General features: G+C 40.1%; 1 protein-coding gene across 2 annotated transcripts; it reads left to right on the top strand.

Annotated features, from left to right (window-relative positions):
• The first annotated feature begins 3651 nt into the window (after window positions 1-3651).
• On the top strand, window positions 3652-18897 carry LOC135476282 (metabotropic glutamate receptor 2-like). 2 transcript variants are annotated; one of them, XM_064756265.1, is made up of 5 exons: window positions 3652-3931; window positions 11936-13399; window positions 14691-16005; window positions 17317-17544; window positions 17912-18897. In XM_064756265.1, exons 2-5 carry the CDS (start codon window positions 11936-11938, stop codon window positions 17944-17946), a joined length of 3042 nt encoding a protein of 1013 aa, XP_064612335.1. In that variant the 5' UTR covers window positions 3652-3931; the 3' UTR covers window positions 17947-18897. The 2 variants fall into 2 exon arrangements, with proteins under 2 accessions (XP_064612335.1, XP_064612336.1); XM_064756266.1 differs by having other exon boundaries at window positions 14691-15972.
• The last annotated feature ends 6210 nt before the right edge of the window (window positions 18898-25107 follow it).

Genomic DNA, 25107 nt, shown 5'->3' on the forward strand with positions numbered 1-25107 from the left:
AAATTTGATGGTGTTAACCCAGTTATCGGTAAACTACTATTCTAAAAAAATTTGTGTAAAAAAAAAAATTTACCAGCCGAAGGCCTGAATTCGTAGCAATGCATTCTTATACAGAAATGTAATAGTTTTAGCAAGCATCAGTAATGAAGATAATATATTTGGTTTAGGATACAAGAAAATGTACTGTAAAACGAAGAGTACGGCTATAAGGAAAATGAAGACATATATGCTGAAAAAATGAGGAAATGAGAATCAACATACTGGGAACGCGGAACCAGCTTAGCGACCTCAGTTCGGACTCTCCCCATAACACAGTTGTTTTATTTATTTGATTTAGTTTTTTTTTATTTGTGTTTTACGCCGTACTCAAGAATATTTCACTTTTACGACGGTGGCCAGCATTATGGTGGAAGGAAACCGCACAGAGCCCGGGGGAAACCCACGACCATCCGCAGGTTACTGACTACAGTTGTTTTGACAGCTACCACTGTTGACGCAACCAAAGCAGGCTACTTAATTTCCGGATTGACCCCTGGAACCTTAGGAAAACTGTTTTCCTAAGACATTTTGGCGCCCTAAGAAAGTTAAGAAGCCTTGTGTGAACTTTTAAGTTACGACAAAGTCATATACTCAATACTAATTAAAAACGCCAAAAACCAAGAAATACAATCTAATGTTTCTTGATCCTTTAAGGAAAAGGATGGTAAGGGAATACGATGATGTTAGTCATACCAGTTCTAAAAAAAATCATTTATATAAAGCCGCTACGAAGTCGATCCAACAATGAGGAAGTATTTTGGGGGCAGAGGTGTGCCATTTCAGTCAGAACAGGGTGTTAAATTTTATTGTACAATTAAATACCAAGTGTGGCCGAGTATAATAGTGCATGAGCAAGCATCAACATTTAACTCCAAATAATTTAATGTGCAAGAACGTTGATATGGGCGTGAAACACCTGTAGATAAACCACTGTAAACGTCAATCCACTGTACACGTCAATGCACTGTACACGTCAAAGCACTGTACACGTCAATCCATTGTAAACGTCAATCCAGTGTAAACGTCAATCCAGTGTAAACGTCAATCCACTGTAAACGTCAATCCATTGTAAACGTCAATCCAGTGTAAACGTCAATGCACTGTAAACGTCAATGCATTGTAAACGTCAATCGGTTTTCCTGAATACTAAGAAATTGTCGCTGAAATCGATAATTAACAGATCACGAGTACCATTTGATTAGAAAAATTAGGCGTGTGTAATAAAAGATTGTGTTTACATCAACGCAAAACTGAAGCCGGAACTTGAATCTTCCCAACGAATGTCGCTCTTGTCCAAAATTTGTCTGCCGTGAATCTTAATAGACATCAACGATCTCGTAGACGTCAGGATAAACAGGGTCAGAATTTATGTACTTATAGGTTGGTAATTGAAATAAAAATAGATTTAAGAAATACAGTATGGCCAAATGTGATATCTGAAATATCAAATGAAAAAATCTTGAATACAAGACACAGAAAAGTACATACATGCTCTTATGCACATTATGGGGCTACGCTGCTGGGATGCTGGGGTTGGGACCAAGTTTCTACCACTAGACTGATGGATGGTTACATAACATAAGCTGCTCATTGCTTGATACAGTCTGTGCAGGCCAAGGTTCTTGCAGGGTTTTACTTTTTATTTATTTATTTGATTGGTGTTTTACGCTGTACACAAGAATATTTCACTTATACAACAGCGGCCAGCATCAAGGGGGAGGAGGGACCGGGCAGAGCCCATCCGCGGGTTACTGGAAGACCTTCCCACTTACTGCCGGAGAGGAAGCCAGGAGGAGCTGGACTTCAACTCACAGCGACCGCATTAATGAGAGGCTCTTGGGTCATTAAGCTGCGCCAGCGCGCCAACCGGTTTTACTTTTTAACTGCATGTTGTAAAAGAATGGGTTTTTCTTTAATCCGATAAAAACTGAAGGCCAGAACCATGTCCTGTATAGAACATAATCCAGTCAATTAAGATTGCCTTTGTTCATCGATCAGCTTTGTCCAGTCCGTTTGACACTGTATCGGGTATAATGTAGCTAATGGTGTAGAGCTTTTCTATTTCCTGACAGTTAGCGCTACATGACACTATGCCCTGTGTCCATTTCTATTACGTCAGCCATTCCAGATGGCGCTTGCTCCGTGTCACACTAATCTTCAACTTCATGACAAATATATCACAATTCCAATGCATTTAATTTTTCGTGTTTCAAAACTATTAACCATGCAGCCAATAAAAGTACCTGAAAATGTTTGCAGCGCTTCTTGAAAGGAACCTTGACTACTAATGCCAGGCTAATTCATTTCATAAATATCCAAAGCCGAGTTATATGTCCAGGCATACAAAAATAAATGTATATGTCCAGTTTTTCTTTTCGAAACTCAAAGAGACAGCGCCTTTGTAACACCATACATTCTTAAATCTGTAATTTATGCAAGTATGCTATTATTTTAATATCCAATTTTATGGAATAACCATTTGTATATGGTGTACACAAAAACAAAAATAACTGATTCTATATAGTTATTGATTTAACTGCTGTTAAGTTAAGGCCTTACTTAAACGCAGACTGAAAGCCGCAGTCGAATCAGCGACAGCTGGATTCGAACTCGCGTCAAAGGGCTCGAAATCTCAGTGATTCCGAGCTTTAACCATCTTAAGAATCAACTGATTCCACATGATAATGCAAATGCTAATATAGGAATACTGATAAGCAGTGAATATACATAATACGGTTGTGGAGTATATATGGATGATTGTATCCTAACGATATTTTGGGCATTCGAATGGACGGAGTTCTCTTATTACGCCAGTTATGTGCAACCGTTATGTCAGTGAACAATTCATAAGGAATTAAATGTCAGTTACCTCATTTTGTTTAAGCTCCAGTGCATGTGTTATCTTCAGATCAGTTGCTGTCAGCTTCAACCCTGTATGATAAGAAAAAAATCTGACTGACAAATATAGTTTATTATTTTATTTATAGAAGACAAATTGAATAACATACACGTACATAAATGCACATACACGTACATGTAGAAAACGCCATTCTTGTTTTGAAATGTAATGTATATGTTTGCCGTGTACGTGCCATTATGCATGTACAAACAATAATAATCAACTAGAAAGGGATTACATAAAATCCAGTTTTTAGATAATATGTATGTAGAGTTCCTTGTCAGTTTGATCTGTTAACATGGATAATTTGGTATGAACTAAGCTGTATGTCCAGTATCATTTTCTCCCTCTTTCTCAGCCTATCTAACTTCTCTCTTTTCACAAGTCGATATATTCCCTACTGTGAGAGGCCATGATTTCTCCATGGCGGATCTTGTCAATGCATTGGTGAGCCATTCAAGCTTGAATCACGTCAGAAATGAGACCGCGCTTTTATAAATAGACCAGCTAGCATGAAAACCCGTCTAACCAGTTTTGCTGGATTGCGCTCTGCAAGCCTAAAGTCAGCTCGCCGTGACGCGCTCAAAGGAGTCTTACTCAGTATAACCTATACCTGTCCATAGGTTTAATACCGGTGAGTCTATGTCCGGTGAGTCTATGTTTGGGTGTACCCGTAGACGTACAACAACTTGGCGGGGACAAGTCATACAGATATAGGACGGGGGAATCCAACTAGAACACAGCGTTGATGTGCCCTACCGTACAAGGAGACCCTAACTGGTTTAGGGCTGGGTGGATAGCCATCGTATCGTAGCTAACAATCTTCCCCGACTGGGTAGGGTTTGGGGTGCGGATCGCGCTAATTTCCAAGACTGGAGTACAAGAACACCATTATCCCGTGGACTGACAACTTATTAGGACCTGGATCAAAGATACATTCAACTATCTTGATTTAATTCAACGCCAGGAGAAGAAGGAATTTTGTACCTCAAGGTAAAAACTTTGATCATTATGTATAATGTAGATAAAGCGTATGAAACACAAACCTGTTGACCTGTATTACGTATACTGTACAACTGTTCCTGTCTTTATTAGCCAGGTATGTACTCTAATCTGAATAATGTACAAGAAATATCGGTTATCATGAATACCTGTTTTTATTATTAGGTAGCAAAAATCGATATTAGTCCCGGTAATTGTGTATTTTAGGTATACTTAAACGCAAGACATGACTGACAACATGACCTCTTACTAGCCTAATATTTTAGATCGTATGTGGGTGATTTATTTTTCATCTATCGTCAGGTAAATCCCGTTTAATGAATTAACTGGATATTTACACGGTGGTTAAGAATGTGATTTCTCTTTACTGAACTGAAACTCCATGCTTTCACAACAAAGTGTGTTGTAGCGGTACCCCCTCTCCTCACCACTCCCCCCCCCCCCCCCCACCACAAGCACACACTTTTCCCCACCTTTCCCCAAACACATGGCAATTAAGGCCTGTGGGTCTGTCGATCGTGGCATGCTGGGACAACTCCCTTCCCTTTCGCAGAAGCACAAGTGCTGTCGCAAATTACAGAAAGGGGTAAGTTATCTATGAGCAAACGATCTTGTTTTTCCTTACAGGGAAAACGAAAATATATTGACATGCCTAGATAACGCCTTTCTCGTGCACATAGGTAGATAAAGGTATGCATTTATTCACAAAGGTCATGTTTTTCTTCTTTATTTTTTTTTTGTCGGTCTATTTATAATAACTAAATGTGGCAGTAGGCTAAAGGTATATTTATATACTAATACAAATATATATTCATATCCTCACCAAACACATCTACTTTGTGACAATTCCGAAATTATAATAACTATATGTGAGTGAGGTTTTATAAATTAATTTCCACACACAATGAACCTCATTGATACTAAGGATATATGTAGTAGTATTTAATTGGAAGCAAACATATATGTATTATATCCATCTGATATACAGGACAAAACTTTGAATGCAATTAAAAGGGAATCTCACTGAACTCATTGTACATGTATAATTAGAGTTTAAATTATATATGCATTCTGTAACCTTTTCTGAAATTTGCTTGTTATTGTAGCATAAGTAAGGCCTCGTTAAAATTTAGTTGTCTGGGCATCGTTTCAGATATATTGGTAAACAGATAGACGAGATTATACGCCATTGTTGCTAGAAATTGAAACAAATATACCTTTTCTAGCTATACAGTAGAACCGGTTTGCCTCACTGGCTCTTCCCCCTTGCTACAACAACTTCCCACCCACCTGTTGAGTACGCCGTGAAACACCAATCAAACAATCAAATCTACACAAATGTTACAATCAGCCTGTACATCTGTTTACTATATGTATAGACAAAAGGAAAGGAATTCACAAGTATATATATATATATATACGTACATCACACCCCAGTTATCATTCCTCCACATGTAACTAACTTCCTAACGCTCGTATTAAAAATTCACACATTGGGACACGCATAGTTGCCCATATCATTGTTTGATTCCACTTTGAAATCAAAATGGCACATATGGTTTTCATCTTTATAAATAAGTAATATCTATATTTACATGTTTTAGGGCATTTATGTTTCAGAGACCCAACAATGAAATGTCTTTTAATTTAACCAACGTTATAAACCTAAATATTGATATTTTAGCCGGATATATAGGCCCTATATGATGTACCCTTATAGTTGCCCTATGAGGGTTGTAAATATTAAGGCGTCGCCTGTGTTTTTGGCCCACTTATTCAACTGTTCATTGTGAACTGCAGCCTTTCAATGGAACTGATGTCAGATTTCTCTACCACATGCATGGTGAATACAGCATCTTAAACTTAGCAAGTTTTGTATTATATTCTGATAATACATTACGTCATCATTCTGGAAACCCATTTCATGGAAGATTTTCTTTAACGGGAATATATTGCTGAATACATGTGCAATATATTGGGATTTTTGCATTGGATGCCTGTATAAAACTCTATACCATATACCGGTATATTGATGAGTGGACAGTATGCCGGTACATTCATGAGTGACAGTATGCCGGTACATTGATGAGTGACAGTATGCCGGTACATTCATGAGTGACAGTATGCCGGTACATTGATGAGTGACCAGTATGCCGGTACATTGATGAGTGACAGTATGCCGGTACATTCATGAGTGACAGTATGCCGGTACATTGATGAGTGACAGTATGCCGGTACATTGATGAGTGACCGTATGCCGGTACATTGATGAGTGACAGTATGCCGGTACATTGATGAGTGACCGTATACCGGTACATTGATGAGTGACAGTATGCCGGTACATTCATGAGTGACAGTATGCCGGTACATTGATGAGTGACAGTATGCCGGTACATTCATGAGTGACAGTATGCCGGTACATTGATGAGTGACAGTATGCCGGTACATTCATGAGTGACAGTATGCCGGTACATTGATGAGTGACAGTATGCCGCTACATTGATGAGTGACAGTATGCCGCTACATTCATGAGTGACAGTATGCCGGTACATTCATGAGTGACAGTATGCCGGTACATTCATGAGTGACAGTATGCCGGTACATTCATGAGTGACAGTATGCCGGTACATTGATGAGTGACAGTATGCCGTTCCAGTGATGAGTGCAGTATGCCGGTACATTGATGAGTGACAGTATGCCGGTACATTCATGAGTGACAGTATGCCGGTACATTCATGAGTGACAGTATGCCGGTACATTCATGAGTGACAGTATGCCGGTACATTCATGAGTGACATTATGCGGGTACATTGATGAGTGACAGTATGCCGCTACATTGATGAGTGACATTATGTCGGTTCATTGATGAGTGACATTTTGGGTTCGATTTATTGGTAGGACAAATCATTATTTTGACGACTGCAAAAACAAAGTGGGGGCCGGGGGAAACTTGTCACACGAAGTGACAGTGTTAGCTTAGAGATTGGAAATAGATTCTAGCAGTTCTTCATACAACTCAAGATTCTGGAGTAAAATATTAAGACATCGACTCTTCTGAATATTAGTTCTCTACATGTATCAACTCTGTTTTGGCGATTTTTGGCGTATCTGTTCTCATGCTTTCCCGCCATCATGCATGCATATATGCATTTCCGCCATCATGCATGCATGTATGCTTTCCCACCACCATGCATGTGTACGTTGAATATTAACTGCACACAGGGTTACCCATGCAATATCGCCAAGAAATCCACCCCAAGCTTTGAAAGGCATTTATGTTCGGTGTTAAAAGCAGCGCTTTTGAAAAATGGTTTTCCAGGCGCAATTCTCGCGGAATTATTTCAGGATCCTCGTTGACCTTATACATAAGAGTACCTTATTTTCATGCATCCTGTTAAAAAAAATCCGAGGAACTCGCAGCTTTCTATGTACATGTATATCACTTACATGGCATAATGGTTAGAGTGTCCACCTCGAAGACTTTAAATATGGTAGTGTTGTTGCCTCGCTAGGCGCTCAGCACTGAGGGGTTAGAGCAAGGAAACAGGACTGGTTGGCCCGGTGTCAGTATAATGTGACTGGGTGGGGTGTCAAGTTTCCAGCATGATACACCGGCTGTGCATAGACTCGCCCTGCCACAAGAAGACACAGCACATGTAGGCTACACACACCTACTGATGCCTCGCCCATCTCAGGCATAGGCCTACCTACATGTATCACTTTATTAAACCATCATGTGATAGACTGAGTTACACTTAACAACCATTCTGTCTGATATGACAATAGACGTAGATCCACCACTGTTCCTCGATTTGGCTCAGTTCCCACATGTTTACTGTATACTCTGTTAACAACGACGCCAATATTGGTGTACTTTACATAATCGGCGAATGATGAAAAACATGAGAATCCGCAATGAACAGCGATGCATATGAATCTTGTTACAGAATTCAGCTTGACTTGGCAGTTCTATTTTGTTGAACATTTTAAAAAAATGGTGGCATAAATTAACGTTTCGGGTTTGAACTCCAAATCTAGTGTTGCTTTGCATGCCTTTTACTTTGTGCACATTGCTATTTAGGAATAAAGATTGCCAATTTTTTTTTTCGTTTTTTTAATTGTGCGTATTTGGATCATATTTAAGTAAAGTGATGTCAAATCACCTTTTCCCTCTATTTGTCTACAGAACATTTTGAAAAAAGAAAATAGACATTATGTGTGAAATCATCTGTGAATTACCTCAGGATCATTCTCGTAGTATTGAATATTAGGTGCTCAATAATGCCTTTGGAAAACATGGTTGAAAAACCCACCTAACAAAACAACCGTGTTTGTAGAATTTCGTGATAAGGAAATTGTTAAAACGTAAGAGTAAGAAGTTTAAGTATTTCTGGACACAGTTCTCTGTAGAGTTCAACTTGAGGCACGCATTATTTTTTACTGTATGTACACTTTAACATTAAGAATGTGATATATAAGCTATATATGTTAGCCCTGTTCTCTCAAATTAGCTTCCTTATTCGGAATGGTCGTCAAGCTTATTTCATGTAGTCAACGCCCTCCAGGTTATGTTTGTCTATACCTCTAGATATAGACTATAGTTGTCTTGAACATGGACGACAACTTACGGGGAAAAGAAAAGTTTCTGTTTATGAAAAACTCGCATTGTACTGAATATTTAGAGGAATACGATGGGCGCAAGTCGTGGCCTTGGGATAGCTATTGGAGCAACAACGCCGTGTTTTACTCTAAAAAAACTAATCAGTTAAAATTTTAACAGAAGGTCTTTTATCTGAATGATGTTAGAATATGCTGTTATTATTAATAACATAATGTTTTGTCATATTCGACACAATATCCTTTTAGTCTAATACGATCTTTCCACTGATTTTAATAGAATATAATACTTAACAGAATACATTCCAGCATCACTCAGATAACAGAATTTTTGTTAAATTTAATTTCTTAATTAATTTAATTACATTGTTCAGGAAATAGAAAGTATAAGGTGGTATGAAGGTGCAGTCGTGGTGGGTATGATAAATATCCTATAAAATAAGTGTAGCGTATCTGGGCAAGTGTCCGATTACATTATGGTGTCAGATTTGGTGTCATGAAAGTCTATGACCTTCCATACGTGGGAGGGTTTGCCAGCAACCTGCGGAAGGTCGCGTGTTTCCTGCACTGCAGGCTCTGTTCGGTTTCCTTATATCATAATGCCGGCCTCCGTCTTATTTATAAGTGAAATACTGTTGAGTACCGCTAAAAACACCCATCAAATATGTAAACAAATGTCCTTGTCTTCCAGTGTGTATCGGTTATGTCGGGCCATTTTGATTTATTACCTGTATTTGATATGGATTTGGGATGCCCAGCACAATAATACACAATAATTTCAGCTGCTGTATGTATATATGATTGACCCAGTGATTTTATACAAAATACAGGAACACATAATTATCTGCAAAAGTTACAGCCCCCTGTATCGGCTGATTTACTCGCATCCGCACCATTACTCAAATTGGAAAATCACTGAAGATCGGAACCTGCACGATACATGCATCGTGATCACAAGATCGAATCCACCTCTCGTTCCCAGGAACTTTTATCTCGATTCTGGCGACAGGTAGTTTAAATGTTAGTACTTTAATGATGTAATAATATCGTTAAAATTATGATATTGTAATATACACCGATACAAATGAATATACCCGGCTTAAATGAAAACGGAAATGATCGATAGGTCATCTCTCCACCACCACCACCCCACACCCCGCTCCACCCTCAGTGTAGTTTGCGGAGTAAGCACACTTGAGGTGTATCTACCTTAAACCACTCAAGTTCACCATCCATATCGTAACGAAACCTGTCACATTCCAGTTTATCTGTAATGACACGGGGGTATATTAATATCTTGACAGTTTTCTAATTTTAGATCGGGTTGAAGAGGGCTTCATGGCAGTGAGCAAATTGTCTAATTAGTTTCTGACGTCTGGGCTGACGTCTCCCGAAGGTTGTTACACTACATGTCTCGTCGGCTTAATCGTTAAGCAATCGTAGCGTCTTATATAACAACTAAAACAATTAAGTTGCTGGAAGAGATAGTATGAAAGATTAATGGATGGATATCGCCAGCCGAAGTCTTGCTAAAGCAAACAATCTTAATTTGTTAAAAGATTCTTCCTAATTTATCGCTAATCCAAGCTGGGTTTTTATATATATTTTTTTTTCATTACTCATTTTTCATGACTCATTATTTCTAGGCCCCGATAACTTAGATTATTGCAGTCATATTATTTGCATTTAAAGTATTATCCTTCAATTTAAACTGATCTTTATACTTATGTGTTGGATTATGTGGTACTACTACACGTACCCAACTATAAAAGAAGAATGTCTGTCCTTCGGTTTTCTCCAAAGCATTGCTCGGAATTCAATGAAGCGTAGTGTCGAGTATTGGAAAATTGCATATTGTATGTGCAAATTTGTCAATAACGGATGGCACAGCATTAGTTACCTTTAAATTTCCACCGACTATGTTGGCTTGAAACTAAAAGCAGCTTCTAACACGACTGGAAGCCATCTTGCGACAAGGGGATGTAACTCTCGTAGCACTATCAGATCGGTAGCGGTGCTCTTGGTATTTTGGAAGATATGGCCTCCAGTAAGTACATAAGTATTTTCTGTTAGTACGATTCGATGATTCATCCATCTCTATTTACACCCACCTTACTACAGACGTCTTTTTTTAGGATCTTCCCTGTAAAGGGGGACACTGTTATGCCATTGTCGGCTTCCCACAGGATATTAAAATATCCTTTTTGAAAGGAACACCGTGGCGCGAAGGATTGGTGTGTGTGTGTTGTGTGCAATGCCTCTAACTCACCCAGCTGTGTTGTAGTCTTTTTGTGAAGATTTGACTGAAAGCAAGTGATTGGTCTATTATGTTTAGAAGCCACGGGACTAGTCAGCCATCCGCATAGCACATCACTATAACTGCTTCTTATTGTCCTCTATATCTTAAAAAGACACCCCTCCCCCCCCCCCAAAAAAAACGGGGTTCTCGGTACATGTTGTGGCGTTCAGCCATAATCGTTCATTCATAGGCAATTGTGACGGAGAAATAGTGGATAGATGAATGCAAAATGACTGTTTAAGAAGAAATGGATGTGTGTGAGTGGGTTGGGGGGGGGGGGCTTTTATGGTTCGGAGTTTTCCCCGCAGATGTGACTTTTGTCGAAATATGTTTTAGATGAAAGAGTTACATCTGATACATGCCATACTAGGTTGTAGACGTCTTCGACAACTTCTATGACTTACATTAAGAACATAGCACATGTGATCTACCGTTTTGTTATCTTTATGCTATTCAAATCGCGACAGACACTGAAGGAAAATATGAGTAACTCATCGTTCATTCCGTGCACTCTATCGTTCATTCCGTGCACTCTATCGTTCATCCCCTCCACTCTGTCGTTCATCCCCTCCAATCTATGGTTCATCTCCTCCACTCTATCGTTCATTCCGTGCACTCTATCGTTCATTCCGTGCACTCTATCGTTCATCCCCTCCACTCTATCGTTTATCCCCTCCACTCTATCGTTCATCCCCTCCACTCTATCGCTCATCCCCACCATTCTATTGTTCATTCCCTCCACTCTATCGCTCATTCCCTCCACTCTATCCTTTCTCCACTCTATCGTTCACTGCCGTTCTTTCTATCGTTTATTCCGTTCTCCCTATCGCTTATTCCGTTCACTCTATCGCTTATTCCGTTCACTCTATCGCTTATTCCGTTCACTCTATCGCTTATTCCGTTCACTCAGTGTCGCCCATTCAGTGCACTTGTGAACACCGTTACACGCGTGAATGATTGGAGAATCCGCTGTTTCTACAAATTATGCACGACGTTAAACACCAAGCCAAAATACGTTTACTATACAGATATATAGTGAATACTTATGAGCGTCTGTCATTTTTTTTTCTTTATTACAGATGGGTCACCGAGCGAAGCTGTGCCTTCTGTTGAGTTTGGCGTGTAATTTGGCGTGGGCACGGGAGGAGTGTGGTCCCGCCAGCGCCTGTCTCACCACGGCAGACGCCGCCATACTTCCGGTCGACGATCCTCAGGTCAACAATCACATTTACGTTGGCGGTATGTTTGGTGTCCGTGAAATGGGCCCGAGTATTTACAACAAAGGCGCTGTGCGGGAAAGCGGGATCCTGCACCTGGAAATGTTCCTTTACACTCTAAAAAACGTCCGTCCCCTTGACAGTTACAAGGTCAAGGTCGGTGGGATTGCTTTCGATTCCGGGTCACTGGCTCAGCAAACGGTAGAGAACGTTCTGGGATTCGAGACGTGCAAAGTTCCGTACGGGATCCAGAACGGAACGAATCCCTCGCGGATTGAGCCCCGTTACGTCTTGGCCTACGTGGGCCCCGAAACAAGCGATGAGGCCGTGCAGACGGGCATCGTGCTAAGGGATCTCAATAAGACCCAGATCACGAATGCTGACTCACCTCTTTTGGCGAATAAAAACATGTTCAGCTACCTGCTGAGAACGACGCCTTCCGCGTCCCTGGCCACTGATGCAATGGTGGCGGAAATGAAGCTGAATAACTGGGAGCACGTCATCGCCGTCTACAGCGACACGGCCCAGGGTCGAGGGCTTCTACACAGTTTCAAAACGGCCACGGCGAAGAACAGCATTTGCATAGTTGAAACATTGATGATCCCGACAGATTACTCAGCTGAGGATATGGCTCAATTGGCTGACGAACTTCTGCGCCTTAAGTCCGCCTATTGGGTGGCAGTTCTGGCTGAGAACATGTACGCCAAGCCTCTGTTAACCGAGATGGGGAAAAGGCCTGACGTACGAGGCTCATTGGGTTTCATGGGCGCCGGAGACTGGGCCAAAGACAACCAAGACGTTATCGCAAACGCCAACGGGGCAGCTGACGGTGCAATTATCTTTGCACCGAAACTGACGCGCAAAGTTGGCCGCCTTACAGATTTCGAGACCTACTTTCGTAACCTGAAACCCGATCAGAACATGCAGAATCCTTGGTTCGCGGACTACTGGATGGAGAAGTTAAACTGTCGTTTACCAGGTGATACAACTCATACCGGTTTGAGTGCTTGTACTGGAAGCGAAACGTTGATGAACGTGAACATCGAATTCAATAAAGATTTGGCCAGTACCTTTCTAGCTGTCGAGGCCATCCTGGAGGGCACAAAGAAAGCCATAGAGAACGCCAAATGTAACAATTCTGTGTGCTCCCATCTTCTGAACACAGATAATTCTGGGACCCAAATATACGAGGCAATACGAAAGGTGACCCTGTTACAAGAAGCCGTCTTCAGCGACACCACTAACGGCCCTCCCAATGATGAACTCAAATATTACATCTACAACTTGAAAGTCGACAGTATTGAAACTACACGGCGATTCGAGTCTGTAAGTATGCATATACGTGTAATATAAAAGACAATAGTTAGAGAGTAAAACCATAGCACCGACAACAGTATGAGAGTTGGCAAATGGTCACGCATCACCGGTGAAATCCAGCCACCTGTCAGTTTACCTCAGAGCTTAAACTAATTGTTCATGAAAATGTTTAAAAAGTAGGAACTTAGACGTTCCGTCTGCTTAGGCAGAATTAGGTAAACAAATAATAAATATTAAAGACGGTAATTAGTTGACAAGGTTGAAGTGTGATTTGAAGGCTGCTTCGTTCATGCATATAGTAGCGTAAATTCATTGGCTGATCGATTCACAAAAAGTGAGTTCTCAAGCTCAAATCCAGCTTTTGCTTTACCGGCTGCGGCTTTGAGTCATGAAGTTTGTCAGATATCCAAAGAATTACAGTGGTTTATTCCTGACACTCAGATTTTATCCCCTCCACACTGATGACCACTTGTCTCTTGTGTGTTACCGGCTTTATTTCTTATTTGTGTAATTTCTTACATACCTTTGTCTTTGGGAGCTAGAGTTAAACGTTGTTTTGGAAATGGATCTTGCGATTATCGACTTGGAACACCTTTTACGGACTACGAATGGTATACGAATGTCGGACTTGACGCTTATATTTATGCAAGTGATAATTGTAGATGAATAAATGAATATTTAAATTCCTACAGCAACATGCTGAATTTAACACAAATTTAAGGTTTATGAGTGAAGTTTCAATAGATTGCTAGGTTATTTGGACAGCAATTACCTCGATTGTCACATGTAATATAATCGTTTGTCGCCATAACATAATCTGTTCTTCCATCACTCAGAAGTCCTAGTAGCCGATCAGTTTAACAGATCAGTTTAAAAAACATATATTTTACCATATAACAGTTGGCATGAGTCCGTGCATTTGTTACTATTAAAGCATATACAAGGACAGCGGGACTACAACCCTGAGTGAGGCAAACCACCAAGAGGCCGTATAGCACGGGTTACATGTGACCTACAATCACACTGTCGTCGCTGTTCTGGTTTTTACTCTCTAAGCTAAGTCATTTATATCCTGACTTATGTGAGGGTTGAAAATTATTACCTTGCAATTTTATTTTTATTTTTATTTTAACAACGGTCACTTCATTTATTTTGAACAAATCCTTAACCAGTGCGATGTGAAACCAATACTGCCCTGCAATAGTACAACGCATTGTTTCAACATTCCTTTGTTAAAGCAAAATCTTGTGTAAATGTGTACTTCCATTTTCTCACAGACTTATGTATTATCGTCTTACAGATTGGACAATACGATGCTTCAACGGATACAATAACGAACCAGAGAGCCGTAGTGCAGTATACGGCCAGCGGAGAGGAGATGACAAACCTAGTGACCAAGTGTCCCAGGGAAATATGCTGTGACCAGGTCCCAGTTACCACCCCGCGTCCCACATCTTCTTCCTCTTCCCCCAGTACCACGACAGACCCCACCCACGGAGGCCGACTTGCCCTGCTCTACGTAGATGCCGATGTCGAAATTACTGGGGCATACCCGTCGTTTCAAAACCGAACCCAGAAGGATTTAGGCACCCGATTCGAGTATGGCAGCGTGTGGATCATAGCTTTAGGCGTATTGGCCGGGCTGGGTATCCTCTCCGTCATCATCTTTGAGATCTACATTATGACCCTGATCCTGCCGAACAGGTCCACCCGCCAGCTGCGATCCATGTGGCTGGGACAGCTTCTCCTCTTCGGAATCTTCATCAGTTACCTCACCCTCTTCGCTTTCATCTTCACGCCTACCAAGGCTACGTGCGGCATAACACGTTTTGGAGTGGGCGTCTCCTACGCCGTCTGTTTCGCCGTGCTCCTCGTCAAGCTTATGGTCATCATGACGTCAAAAAACACCGAAGGCTACATTCCAGGTGACGCCGAGTCCCCAAACTACCTGAAGGGCGCTTATCAGTTACTGCTGTTCCTGTTTACTGTCGGTGTCCAGATCGTCATCGACATCCAGTGGCTCATCCAGGTCCCACCAGAGGCGGTTCGTGTCATGAGCAACGCTGGGGATCAAGTGTGGATTTGTAACCACTACACGTGGCGCGCGTCCATCGTCGACGGTATGACCACGATGTCCACCTTCCTGAGAAATGAATTCGAGAACCACCTTCTATCTCTGGTCTACGTCATGCTCCTCATCCTCATCACGACCTTGATGGCACTAAAAGCCCACGGAATCACCACCAACCACCGCGAAAGCATTTTCATTGGAATCGCTGCGGGCTTCAGCATCCCGATCTGGCTGGCCTGGACGCTAGTCGGAGGGTTGAACCGCAACAACACCCACGCCCACGAGTACGGCGACGCCTGCCTGGCTTTTGGCTTGTTCATCACCGCGACCCTCATCCTCTTCTCCATGTTCCTGCCCAAAGTGCGCCAGCTGGTCAACATGGGCGTGGAGGGCATCTACCTTGAGGACGACAGGGAGACCATCTACGGAAGCGTCTACAACGGCCTGCCGCCGCCCAGCTACAAGAGCACCAAGGGACCTGGCTCTGTTATCTACGTCAACAATTCATCAGGCATATATTCTGAACCCAACAAAGGGGATCCCAGTAAATAGCGCTTTGGCTTCTACTAATTTCACGACAATTTATGCCCACGCGATAAGGAAGCTGTTTAAAGCGTAGCAGTTTTCACAGATTTAAATTTAAATCCATTAACTTAACGACAGTATGTTAATTATTCAGCCAAAATGTCGATAACATCACTCGCATATCTATAATACAGCTATGCACAGCTTCATTATCAACGGGTTTGGGCCTTTTTCATGAGACTCTGGCTTTTTAATTAGTTTCGCAAATATCGCTGCCTTGTGGTATTACCACGTCAGACAATGTTATTTCCGAAAATAATTACAAATGTACGAAGTTTTGTGACACTGGCTTCTGATTTTCCACCTTTCCGCACACTATCTGGCCAAACCACAGCTTATTCGTCCATGCCATATGTGGTGTGAAATACGCATTAAAATACTTAATCACTGTCAAGGGATAACCTTTAGGGAATGTTTTAAGACAGATAATTTGTTTAAAAACAAAAAATAACTAGTCTGGAATTTAAGATTCTGAGGAAAGGTGGAAGCCGTTGTTTTTGTATTTGTTACCTGATCGGTTACTGTTTTTCTGTTCTTGTGCGTAGTGCAACTTAAGCAGAATTGGAATGGAACCAATACTGAAAAGGTTCCATCATTTGAACAAGGCAAGCTTAAATGGCTGTGGGTCTAGACAGAGTTGTTGTATATACTTATATTCAGTATATACGTATTCAGTTATAATGCCTTAATGGAAGAAGACAATAGAGCACTGACACACGGTTTACAATATTGCATTTGGTTTTGCGTGCACCCAGTACTCCAGGCTTCTCCGTATGGGGACCCGAACGACCTACTTAGTCTTATCTCCGATAAGGTCAAAAAAGCCTACTTTGATGATCACAGGCGCTTCGAAAATTCACCATTTGATTAGATCATTACCATTTGAGTCTGATTTGTTACTTACTTGGAAGTGTGGTTGTATTTGCGTTAACACCTGACCGTTAAGTTTGTTCTTGTAGATGTGGTGAATCAGGCACGCAGTAGTGATTGTTTAGAATACATAACTAGTAACATGTACTTACTGTTTATTGTTCTAGGCAGAGTTGTTCCCATATACAAGATACAAGAAAAATTATTTACGTTCTTTTGTTTCCCTTCTTCCATAATAATGATTGCAGTCTCTTTGTGGATGTTTTCCAGACAAAATCATTGCAATAATTACAGCTTTTGCACATGTATGCCATTAAAAAAATCTTAAGGCGACTCCAGTCTGTTCAGAGCAAAAAGTTGGAGAATATATTATAAATGTGTATGTATTTGTTATTTCCAGATTCCCTCCATCGCGTCCATCCCAAATCTCACAGCGTGTATTCTGCACCGGTGACCTACGCCCGCAGACCGGAATCCATGCCTGGAACCGGAAGTAGAGTTCTGACGGTTACAGGAGACTTGACCGGTAAAACACCGGTACCCAATGGGCGACAGTTACATTCGGAGATAGCCTATCCCACGGCCCGGTCTGTCCGCTCTGACAGATCAGATAAAGGAACCATGCAGCGTAAGTTTGAATTCAACGAAATTGATTTGGATACCAGTTCTTGTTAACGCGCTGATTGGCACTGAGACTAGCCTATGAGGCCTCAGACCAGTAAGGTCCGTGTTCGAATCCAGTTCAAGTGATGTACACACTGAGCTTACTCTTTGCATTAAAGTCTGTGGGGCGCACCCTGGAAAGGTCAAGCACTGCGGTTTCAAACTGAACATCTTTACCTGGATGAATCATTCTTGATTAACCATCAGAAATTGTCTTGTCTTTATACTAGTTGCTTCTGGAAGAGTGTTCTCCTAGAGAAATGAATTTATACCTATAAATTCCGCACAAAACTTTACCGGTATTTAACGATGGAATCTTATTTGCTCTACAGGCTCCAGGTCACAACAGAATCTAGGATCATTATGAAGTGGTGGACGAAGCAACCAAATGCACTCTGCGAGATGAATGGGGAAACGCATTCAACGAAACCAGATAGAAGCAAACAAATACCAATGCAACATCAACAACAACTTGTGTTTTGGGCTCAAAGATTTCCCATTTTAACCGCATTGTCATGGTTAAGAAAAAAAAGAAGACGTTTATGCATCAAGACAATAATCAAAAAGACGCATCGTTAATTTAAAATATTAATTTACAAGGGACCGAGTACAATTTTTCCAACAGAAATGCAACTGTAGTGGAAGGAAATGTTTCGTCCTCGTGTTCCCATGGATACCAAAGTAAGGTAATAATCTCAGCAGCCTGTCAGTATAGGCTTGGCGTTCCGAATGGAGCGTGAATTGGAGCAGAAATTTGATTGGCTTTTTGTCAGCGGGAATTGTTCATACATTTCGATGTCCAAATGTGTTAATTTTGACATTTAAAATTTGATAATTCCGCTAACTGTGATTTTTTGTATGTTGTATAATTGCACAGTCCTCTTACGCGGAGGTCATGCACGAAATCAAAATATTTTTATACAAAATGATACAATGTACTTTGTATATATGATATCCAATGCACACGAGTATCACTTATAATGGTAAACGGTTATTCTTTAACGTCAACCAAATATTTTCTATTTTATTTGTACATAACTTCTTTTTAATGTCATTCTTTTATTCTCAAGCTTTGTACCTCTTTCAATATATGTCTCGATTAATTGTAAATGTTTTGTGAATTAATGTGGTTTTATTTTCTCTGATATACTAATACAGTCCCGTAGCTTCGTTAAATAGTAACGTATTTGGAGATACTCTCAGAGCAAAGCGAGGCGAAACTGTGTGCAGACACGCAAGCCTTTCTACATCAGTATGTAATACTAAATTGGAGTGTCAAACTTGTGTACAGATAATGCTGCCCTTTAAGGCGAAGAAAATTTAAGGAATTATCCTGTCATTTAACAGCCGTATGAGAAATCAGTGTTTTATTTTTAGATGTTTTTTGGACTAGAATTAAATTAACATGTCGGGTTTTAGAGCTTACTATAATTCAATATCCAGTGAGGTCAATGAATTTGATTTCACGCTGAAATATCTCTTTATCATGTATGATTGTAAATAACTTCACAGGACTGAATAATATACCGAGATAATGGTTGAAATATAAAGAAGGAAATGACACCTTACCTGGTGTACATTATCTATACATTTATAGACAAATCTTCAAATTTTACGTTTTCTTCGTCTTTAAAACAGATAATCAGTTCTGTGCATGGTTAGATATGGGTGTGTTTAGAGAGTACAACATACTGTATAGGCACATGAAAAAAGAGTGAAAAGCTTTGCAAAGAAGGATGAATGAGCAATATATGAATGCTAGTTATTTGTAGCTTGCATTTACCTTCCCAGCAGTCCGTGACGAAAAGTACTATTTTGTATATATATATATATATATTTGTAGATCGTAGTATATATACATAATTTGTATGTCAAAATGCAGTCATTATCGTATGTGAAAAAAGGGGTATATTTTCTGGGCTTTGCATTTTATTCAGCAGATGTTCCAATCAGTCATTTTGTTATGTTTCTGTTCGTTAGTGAATTTCTGTTACTTCATTCTCCTTTTGTTAAAGAATTGGCTTCATTTTAAGACCTGCCCAAGCACAATATCATGACCATGTGAAAACAACTATATATAGGGTTATGGTTGTCTCGGGTTATTTTAATATCTCCTATATACAAAAAGCATTCACAGAATCACGGAACTTGGTGCATTTGCTAAACGCTCTTTTCAGGAAATTCAAATTATACTACAGTTATTTTCAAAAATTAACCTTGCACTGATAGACGTTACACGTCTACGCTTTGCTATACGAAGTGTAATTTATGAAACGATATACAACATTCCGAACTGTTTAATCTACGTCGCACTGATGTGTTTAATGGAACCGTTATACACCTGTATATGCTATAAAGAGTATATGTGTGTGAATGCGTATAACTTTTTGTTTATATACAGATATACATTATGAACATAGACGCTGTAACATATACGCTGTAACATAGACGCTGATGTACTACACATATACTACACAGGATTTTTATCTGCCGTAATGTGATATCGCTCAATGGAAAACATACGAAATAAACAGCTGTGGAAACGAGATATTTTACTAATTAACCTTTGCTTTGTGTTTGTAGATTCTATGATTATAATTTAATATATATCCTACCTATACACTGCATTTCTACAGTTGAGCGATATTTTGGGATCCTACTGGCTCAGATGCTTATAAAGGGCCGGCTCGATGACACTGCTTTCGTCGATCTAATGATGGAATAATTACCGGCCTCCGCTGCATGTGCTCGGGGCCATGCATGTGGTATAAAGTTGCTGACCTCTCTCGTTGTCGTTGTTCAGCTGATCTTACATGGTCTCGCGAGAACTCGTGCCTGCTATACCCGTATGGCCCACACTTAGATCACGTGTCACGCGCCGGGATGGATGTGAACACCGATATACGTAGCTGAAAAAATATTTTCTTTAGAAACGAATAAATTTATCTCCGCAGCATTTTTCTGAACCGTAAAGCGCTGGGCTCATTCATGCATTAATAGCAAATTCAAAATTACATATGGACAAATGAGAATCGTCACCACTGTATAAATATATGTATCCACTAAAAATCAAAACTGCAAAAGCAAAGCATTTGGAGTTGCAGCGTCGACACGAATTTAAATACAGGTGAATTGTCAATCAGGTTTCCATGACAACTACCCTTGGCGATAAAAGTGTTGTACTGAACAGTCTCCCTTATTTACACGTGCCCACAAGAGGTGAGATCCAAGGGATAGTAAATGTAGAAGATACAGGCCATTAAGACGTTGAGGATGGACTGTTGGCCGTCATCACACAAAACGATCCGCTTTAGCGTGGCCTTTATGATTCTGAACATTCACTGAGGCCTGTATGGAGCCGGGTGTGAAGCGGATAACGCGTCTGTTTACTGATCAGTTATTCCAGGTTCGAATTCGGCCAAATTTGATAAAAATCACACGCCCAGTTTAAACATGGCTCTCAGTACCATATGTTTTGGGCGCATATCCCCTTCATAGCTACAGTGTCTAACCGTTATAGTATCCCTTTCCATTCCCGATTAGTTATATATAAACAGCATATTCTTTATAGTTATTCTTATCCTTATGTACATATCTATCGCGTACATGGTATTTAACAACATGATGGCGCAGGTCGCCGAGCGTAACCGTCTATCATGTAGACAGCTTTTATACAGACCAGCATGTCAGATGTAACATCATAGATGGGCGCCTCTTGTAGTATCCTTACATATTAACGGGAAAGGCGTGATCGTCCGTTACTTCTGAATCACAATCTGTTCGGTTAAGGTCAGTAACGCTCGTCATTTTCGAACTGTATCTAATACCGCTTAACCTGGGGCTAGGGGCCGTAAAGGCAGCCATGCTCATTACATCTGCATGATGCCTTTATGAACAGTTGTCATCGAAGCGCGACTGAGATACCTTGTTTAATTGTTATTTGACCTGCAACTCATTCATGGACTACGAATTTGAACTTTGATATGGAATTCATGCCTGGAATATCAACTCTCTGCCCGGCATCATTGAAAACTGATGACCGCTTCTCTCTTGTGTGTTACCGGCTTTATTTCGTATTTGTAAAATTTCTTACATACCTGTCTCTGAGAGCTTGTGTTAAACGTTGTTTTGGAAATGGATCTTGCGATTATATTGACTTGGAACGCCCTTTACGGACTACGAATGATATACGAATGTCGGACATGACGCTTATATTCATCAAAAGTACAAAATACAAACTAGGGTTATGTTCTAAACTCAACCGATTGCACTCCGATGCTATGGAGACTTTTGGTCCAATGTTTTCGAGTTATTCGACTCCATTTACCAACATCATAAAACCGTGGACAACAGACGACCTTCTGACATATATTTTTGAAAGAAAAAAATGATTGTGCCGACTGAACCTTAAATGTAGAGGTGATGTGTCTGAAAAAAAAAGGCACATATCCTTCAGGAACGAGTTAAAGAACAGTATTCGTTTAGCAAGAAAACGTTACCTTGACATCAAATTTAATAAGACAAACAATGATATTAAAGGTACATGGAACGTTTTAAAGGAATGAGGTAAAAGTAACTCTTGGTTTAGAAGCTATTTAGGTAATCGAAGTAATGCGTAACGTTTTCAGATTTTATCATCAATTGAATCTGTACAGTGTGGAGTTCTACAAGGCTCTATTCTGGGACCTCTTTTCTACCTACTTTATATCAACAATATCTCTTATTTCTCCCTATTTACATGTATGTCTGGAGTGATTTTGTAGAAACTCCATTTAGTTGTGTTGTTGTCGTTTACTCTTAAACATAACAAAACACAATAACTCCCTTTAACGTCTCATGCAAAAATAAATTAAATTTACCAACCTCTATTAAAATATGTGACTGTCACAAAGAAATAGAAAGATTATATAAATTTAAATGACTGCACATCCCACTCTTGGTGCAAATGAATCTAAAATCTGAGGTCGATAAGCCACATAAAACATTCTGTTAACAAGAAAACATTGTTTCTTCTGTATTTTTCTCTTATGTATCCTTACTACTCACATGGAAACATGTTATGGGGGTAATGCATACACTTCACCGTGGGTTCCTCTGCATGCAAGCTTTCCTTTCACCATAATGTGGGTTGCTGTCTTATGCGTTAAATATTGTTGAGTACGATATAAAGCAACAAACAAATAAGTAAATGAAAAAAGAAATGATCACATGCCGCCTCTGTTCTTTCACAGCAAAAGCTGAACATCCTGCCCTTATCACTCTTAGTACATCATTTTTTTATCATCCCGAAGCTATTCCTCCATTGGAGATCACGTGCCTTTCTACATGATCCGCCATCCGCCATCAGTGCAGTGATTTCCTCCCAAATTTGGGGATAATTGTTGATAGAGGAGTATCAGATATTTAATAAGTATTTTCAGATTCCGTGAGCCTAAATCTGTACCAACGGTACAAAAATCAAGCACTTACCTTATCAGGGTTAACCAAAAACATCCAAAATAAAAATGAACTATTTACTCACGTATTCGCAAATGAATATTGTTATTTAACATGGCGGCACCCATGAAAGACGGCATGAAAAGAGAGTTCGAAGGGAAATCGTGTGTGCCAAGACAAGCAGTCGCGTTTCTGTAGAGGTGAAGGCAAAGCAAGTCACCGCTCTTCGTGTGGCAATATGAGCAAAAAGATGTCATTGCAGTCTAATTGACTGGGTATGGTAAGAATCTTGTATATCAGGTTATGTCTTCGGCCATCCAGGGTCTACAACAGTGAGGAACCCACGATAACTATTGTTGTATCCCCACTGAATTCTGTTACGCAAAATCAAGGTGTAAGTGTGTAAATATATTTAAATCGCTATTGAGTACGGACGGAGATGATAATAATACCCACATACGCCTGTAAATAGCGCACTACTTAACACTCCGGTGCGTTCACCATCAAGTGCAGTTGTTTACATGAAGCGAAAGTTGTCAGCTCAAATCAGGTGACGTAGGCCTAATGAACGAGCCTCGCTTTCGACGTCGCTGTTGTAAAAAGTACTTCGGCCAAGGATATTAGAGATGTAATCTCAGCGGAAGCAGTAGCTACATTTCTGTTTTTGAATGCCATTCCTCCCAATTTCGAAACCAATGTGTTAAAACAATCTGCTGGCCACAGACCCCCATTAGTTCACCATAAGCGACACTGTTTATGTTTAGCGCTGTAGCTCAGTCCCAAATATTCCATGGCCAATAAGCTTTGGTGCATACCTGGCCCAGCCTGTGCGAAAGAAGTCATAAAAATCTTGACATAGGTTGACCGTCAAAATCTGGACCTTTTTATGCCGGCAGCTGGGAGTGGTGCCTGGCAACGCCAAGGGGACGTCACTCGTAGCCTCATCACCACCTGTCTGCTTGTGTCCTCTCGCCCAGACTTTCGAACTTTCATCATTAAAACTCATACCTGCCCAAAGCTTAGACAATTTCCATCATTTGGATACCAAGCATGCACCTGTACACCAAAAACGGCAGGTTGGCAGCAAAAAAAGACTTTACACCCTAAAATACACAGAATTAAATTCGTAATGTTGAAGAAACGGAAGTTGTAATGGGGGTCTGTGTCCTGCTTCCAATCACTATCCGACTAGATCAACGCGATCAGACATTAATAACCAGAACGAACCTATCGTACGTCTCAAATCTAGACCTCAATTATATCTCACTGAACAGCTTAATTAAGACACAACTTTGCTTGCTTACATAGGTTACAAGAAATGTATATAGAGAAAAGTAAACTAAAGTACACGCACAAATGTCTCTACAGTTTCTTAAATCTGTTACCTTGTTATGTTGTTATGTAGGCCCCACCATGTGTGTTTTTATGATTCCTTTTTGTGTTACCTTGTTATGTTGCTATGTAGGCCCCACCATGTGTGTTTTTATGATTCCTTTTTGTGTTACCTTGATATGTTGCTATGTAGGCCCCATCATGTATGTTTTTATGATTCCTTTTTGTGTTACCTTGTTATGTTTCTATGTAGGCCCCACCATGTATGTTTTTAGGATTCCTTTTTGTGTTACCTTGTTATGTTGCTATGTAGGCCCCACCATGTATGTTTTTAGGATTCCTTTTTGTGTTACCTTGTTATGTTTGCTATGTAGGCCCCACCATGTGTGTTTTTATGATTCCTTTTTGTGTTACCTTGTTATGTTGCTATGTAGGCCCCAACGTGTATGTTTAAGTATGGCAGATTGTAATATTATCACCAGCATACAGATACTCCTGGCAAAAATGTATAGGTCCGCTCTGTCGACATTGTACTTTCCATGGAATAAAACGAGCTCTTCTGCCAGGAGTGTTCCAAATGTATTTATAGGCCTATATATGCAATTATTTCTGATTGATGGTGAAAAATGAAAATGAAAAATATAATTTGTGAATAATAATGTTCTAAAGAAGGGTGTGATGGGTGTGTCTAATAGACGATGTGTTTGAATATAAATTTCTATTCACTTTCGTTTAATCTCAATTGTGATAGTATTTATAA

This window comes from Liolophura sinensis, chromosome 10, assembly GCF_032854445.1.
Source record: "Liolophura sinensis isolate JHLJ2023 chromosome 10, CUHK_Ljap_v2, whole genome shotgun sequence".
Taxonomy (NCBI): domain Eukaryota; kingdom Metazoa; phylum Mollusca; class Polyplacophora; order Chitonida; family Chitonidae; genus Liolophura; species Liolophura sinensis.

Excerpts from the sequence above, each read along its gene's own strand:
- LOC135476282 (XM_064756265.1), top strand. The coding sequence starts at position 11,936 with ATGGGTCACCGAGCGAAGCTGTGCCTTCTGTTGAGTTTGGCGTGTAAT. Across the intron at positions 16,006-17,316 it reads ACCCAACAAAGGGGATCCCA|ATTCCCTCCATCGCGTCCAT; the intron begins GTAAATAGCGCT and ends TGTTATTTCCAG. Across the intron at positions 17,545-17,911 it reads AGATAAAGGAACCATGCAGC|GCTCCAGGTCACAACAGAAT; the intron begins GTAAGTTTGAAT and ends TTTGCTCTACAG.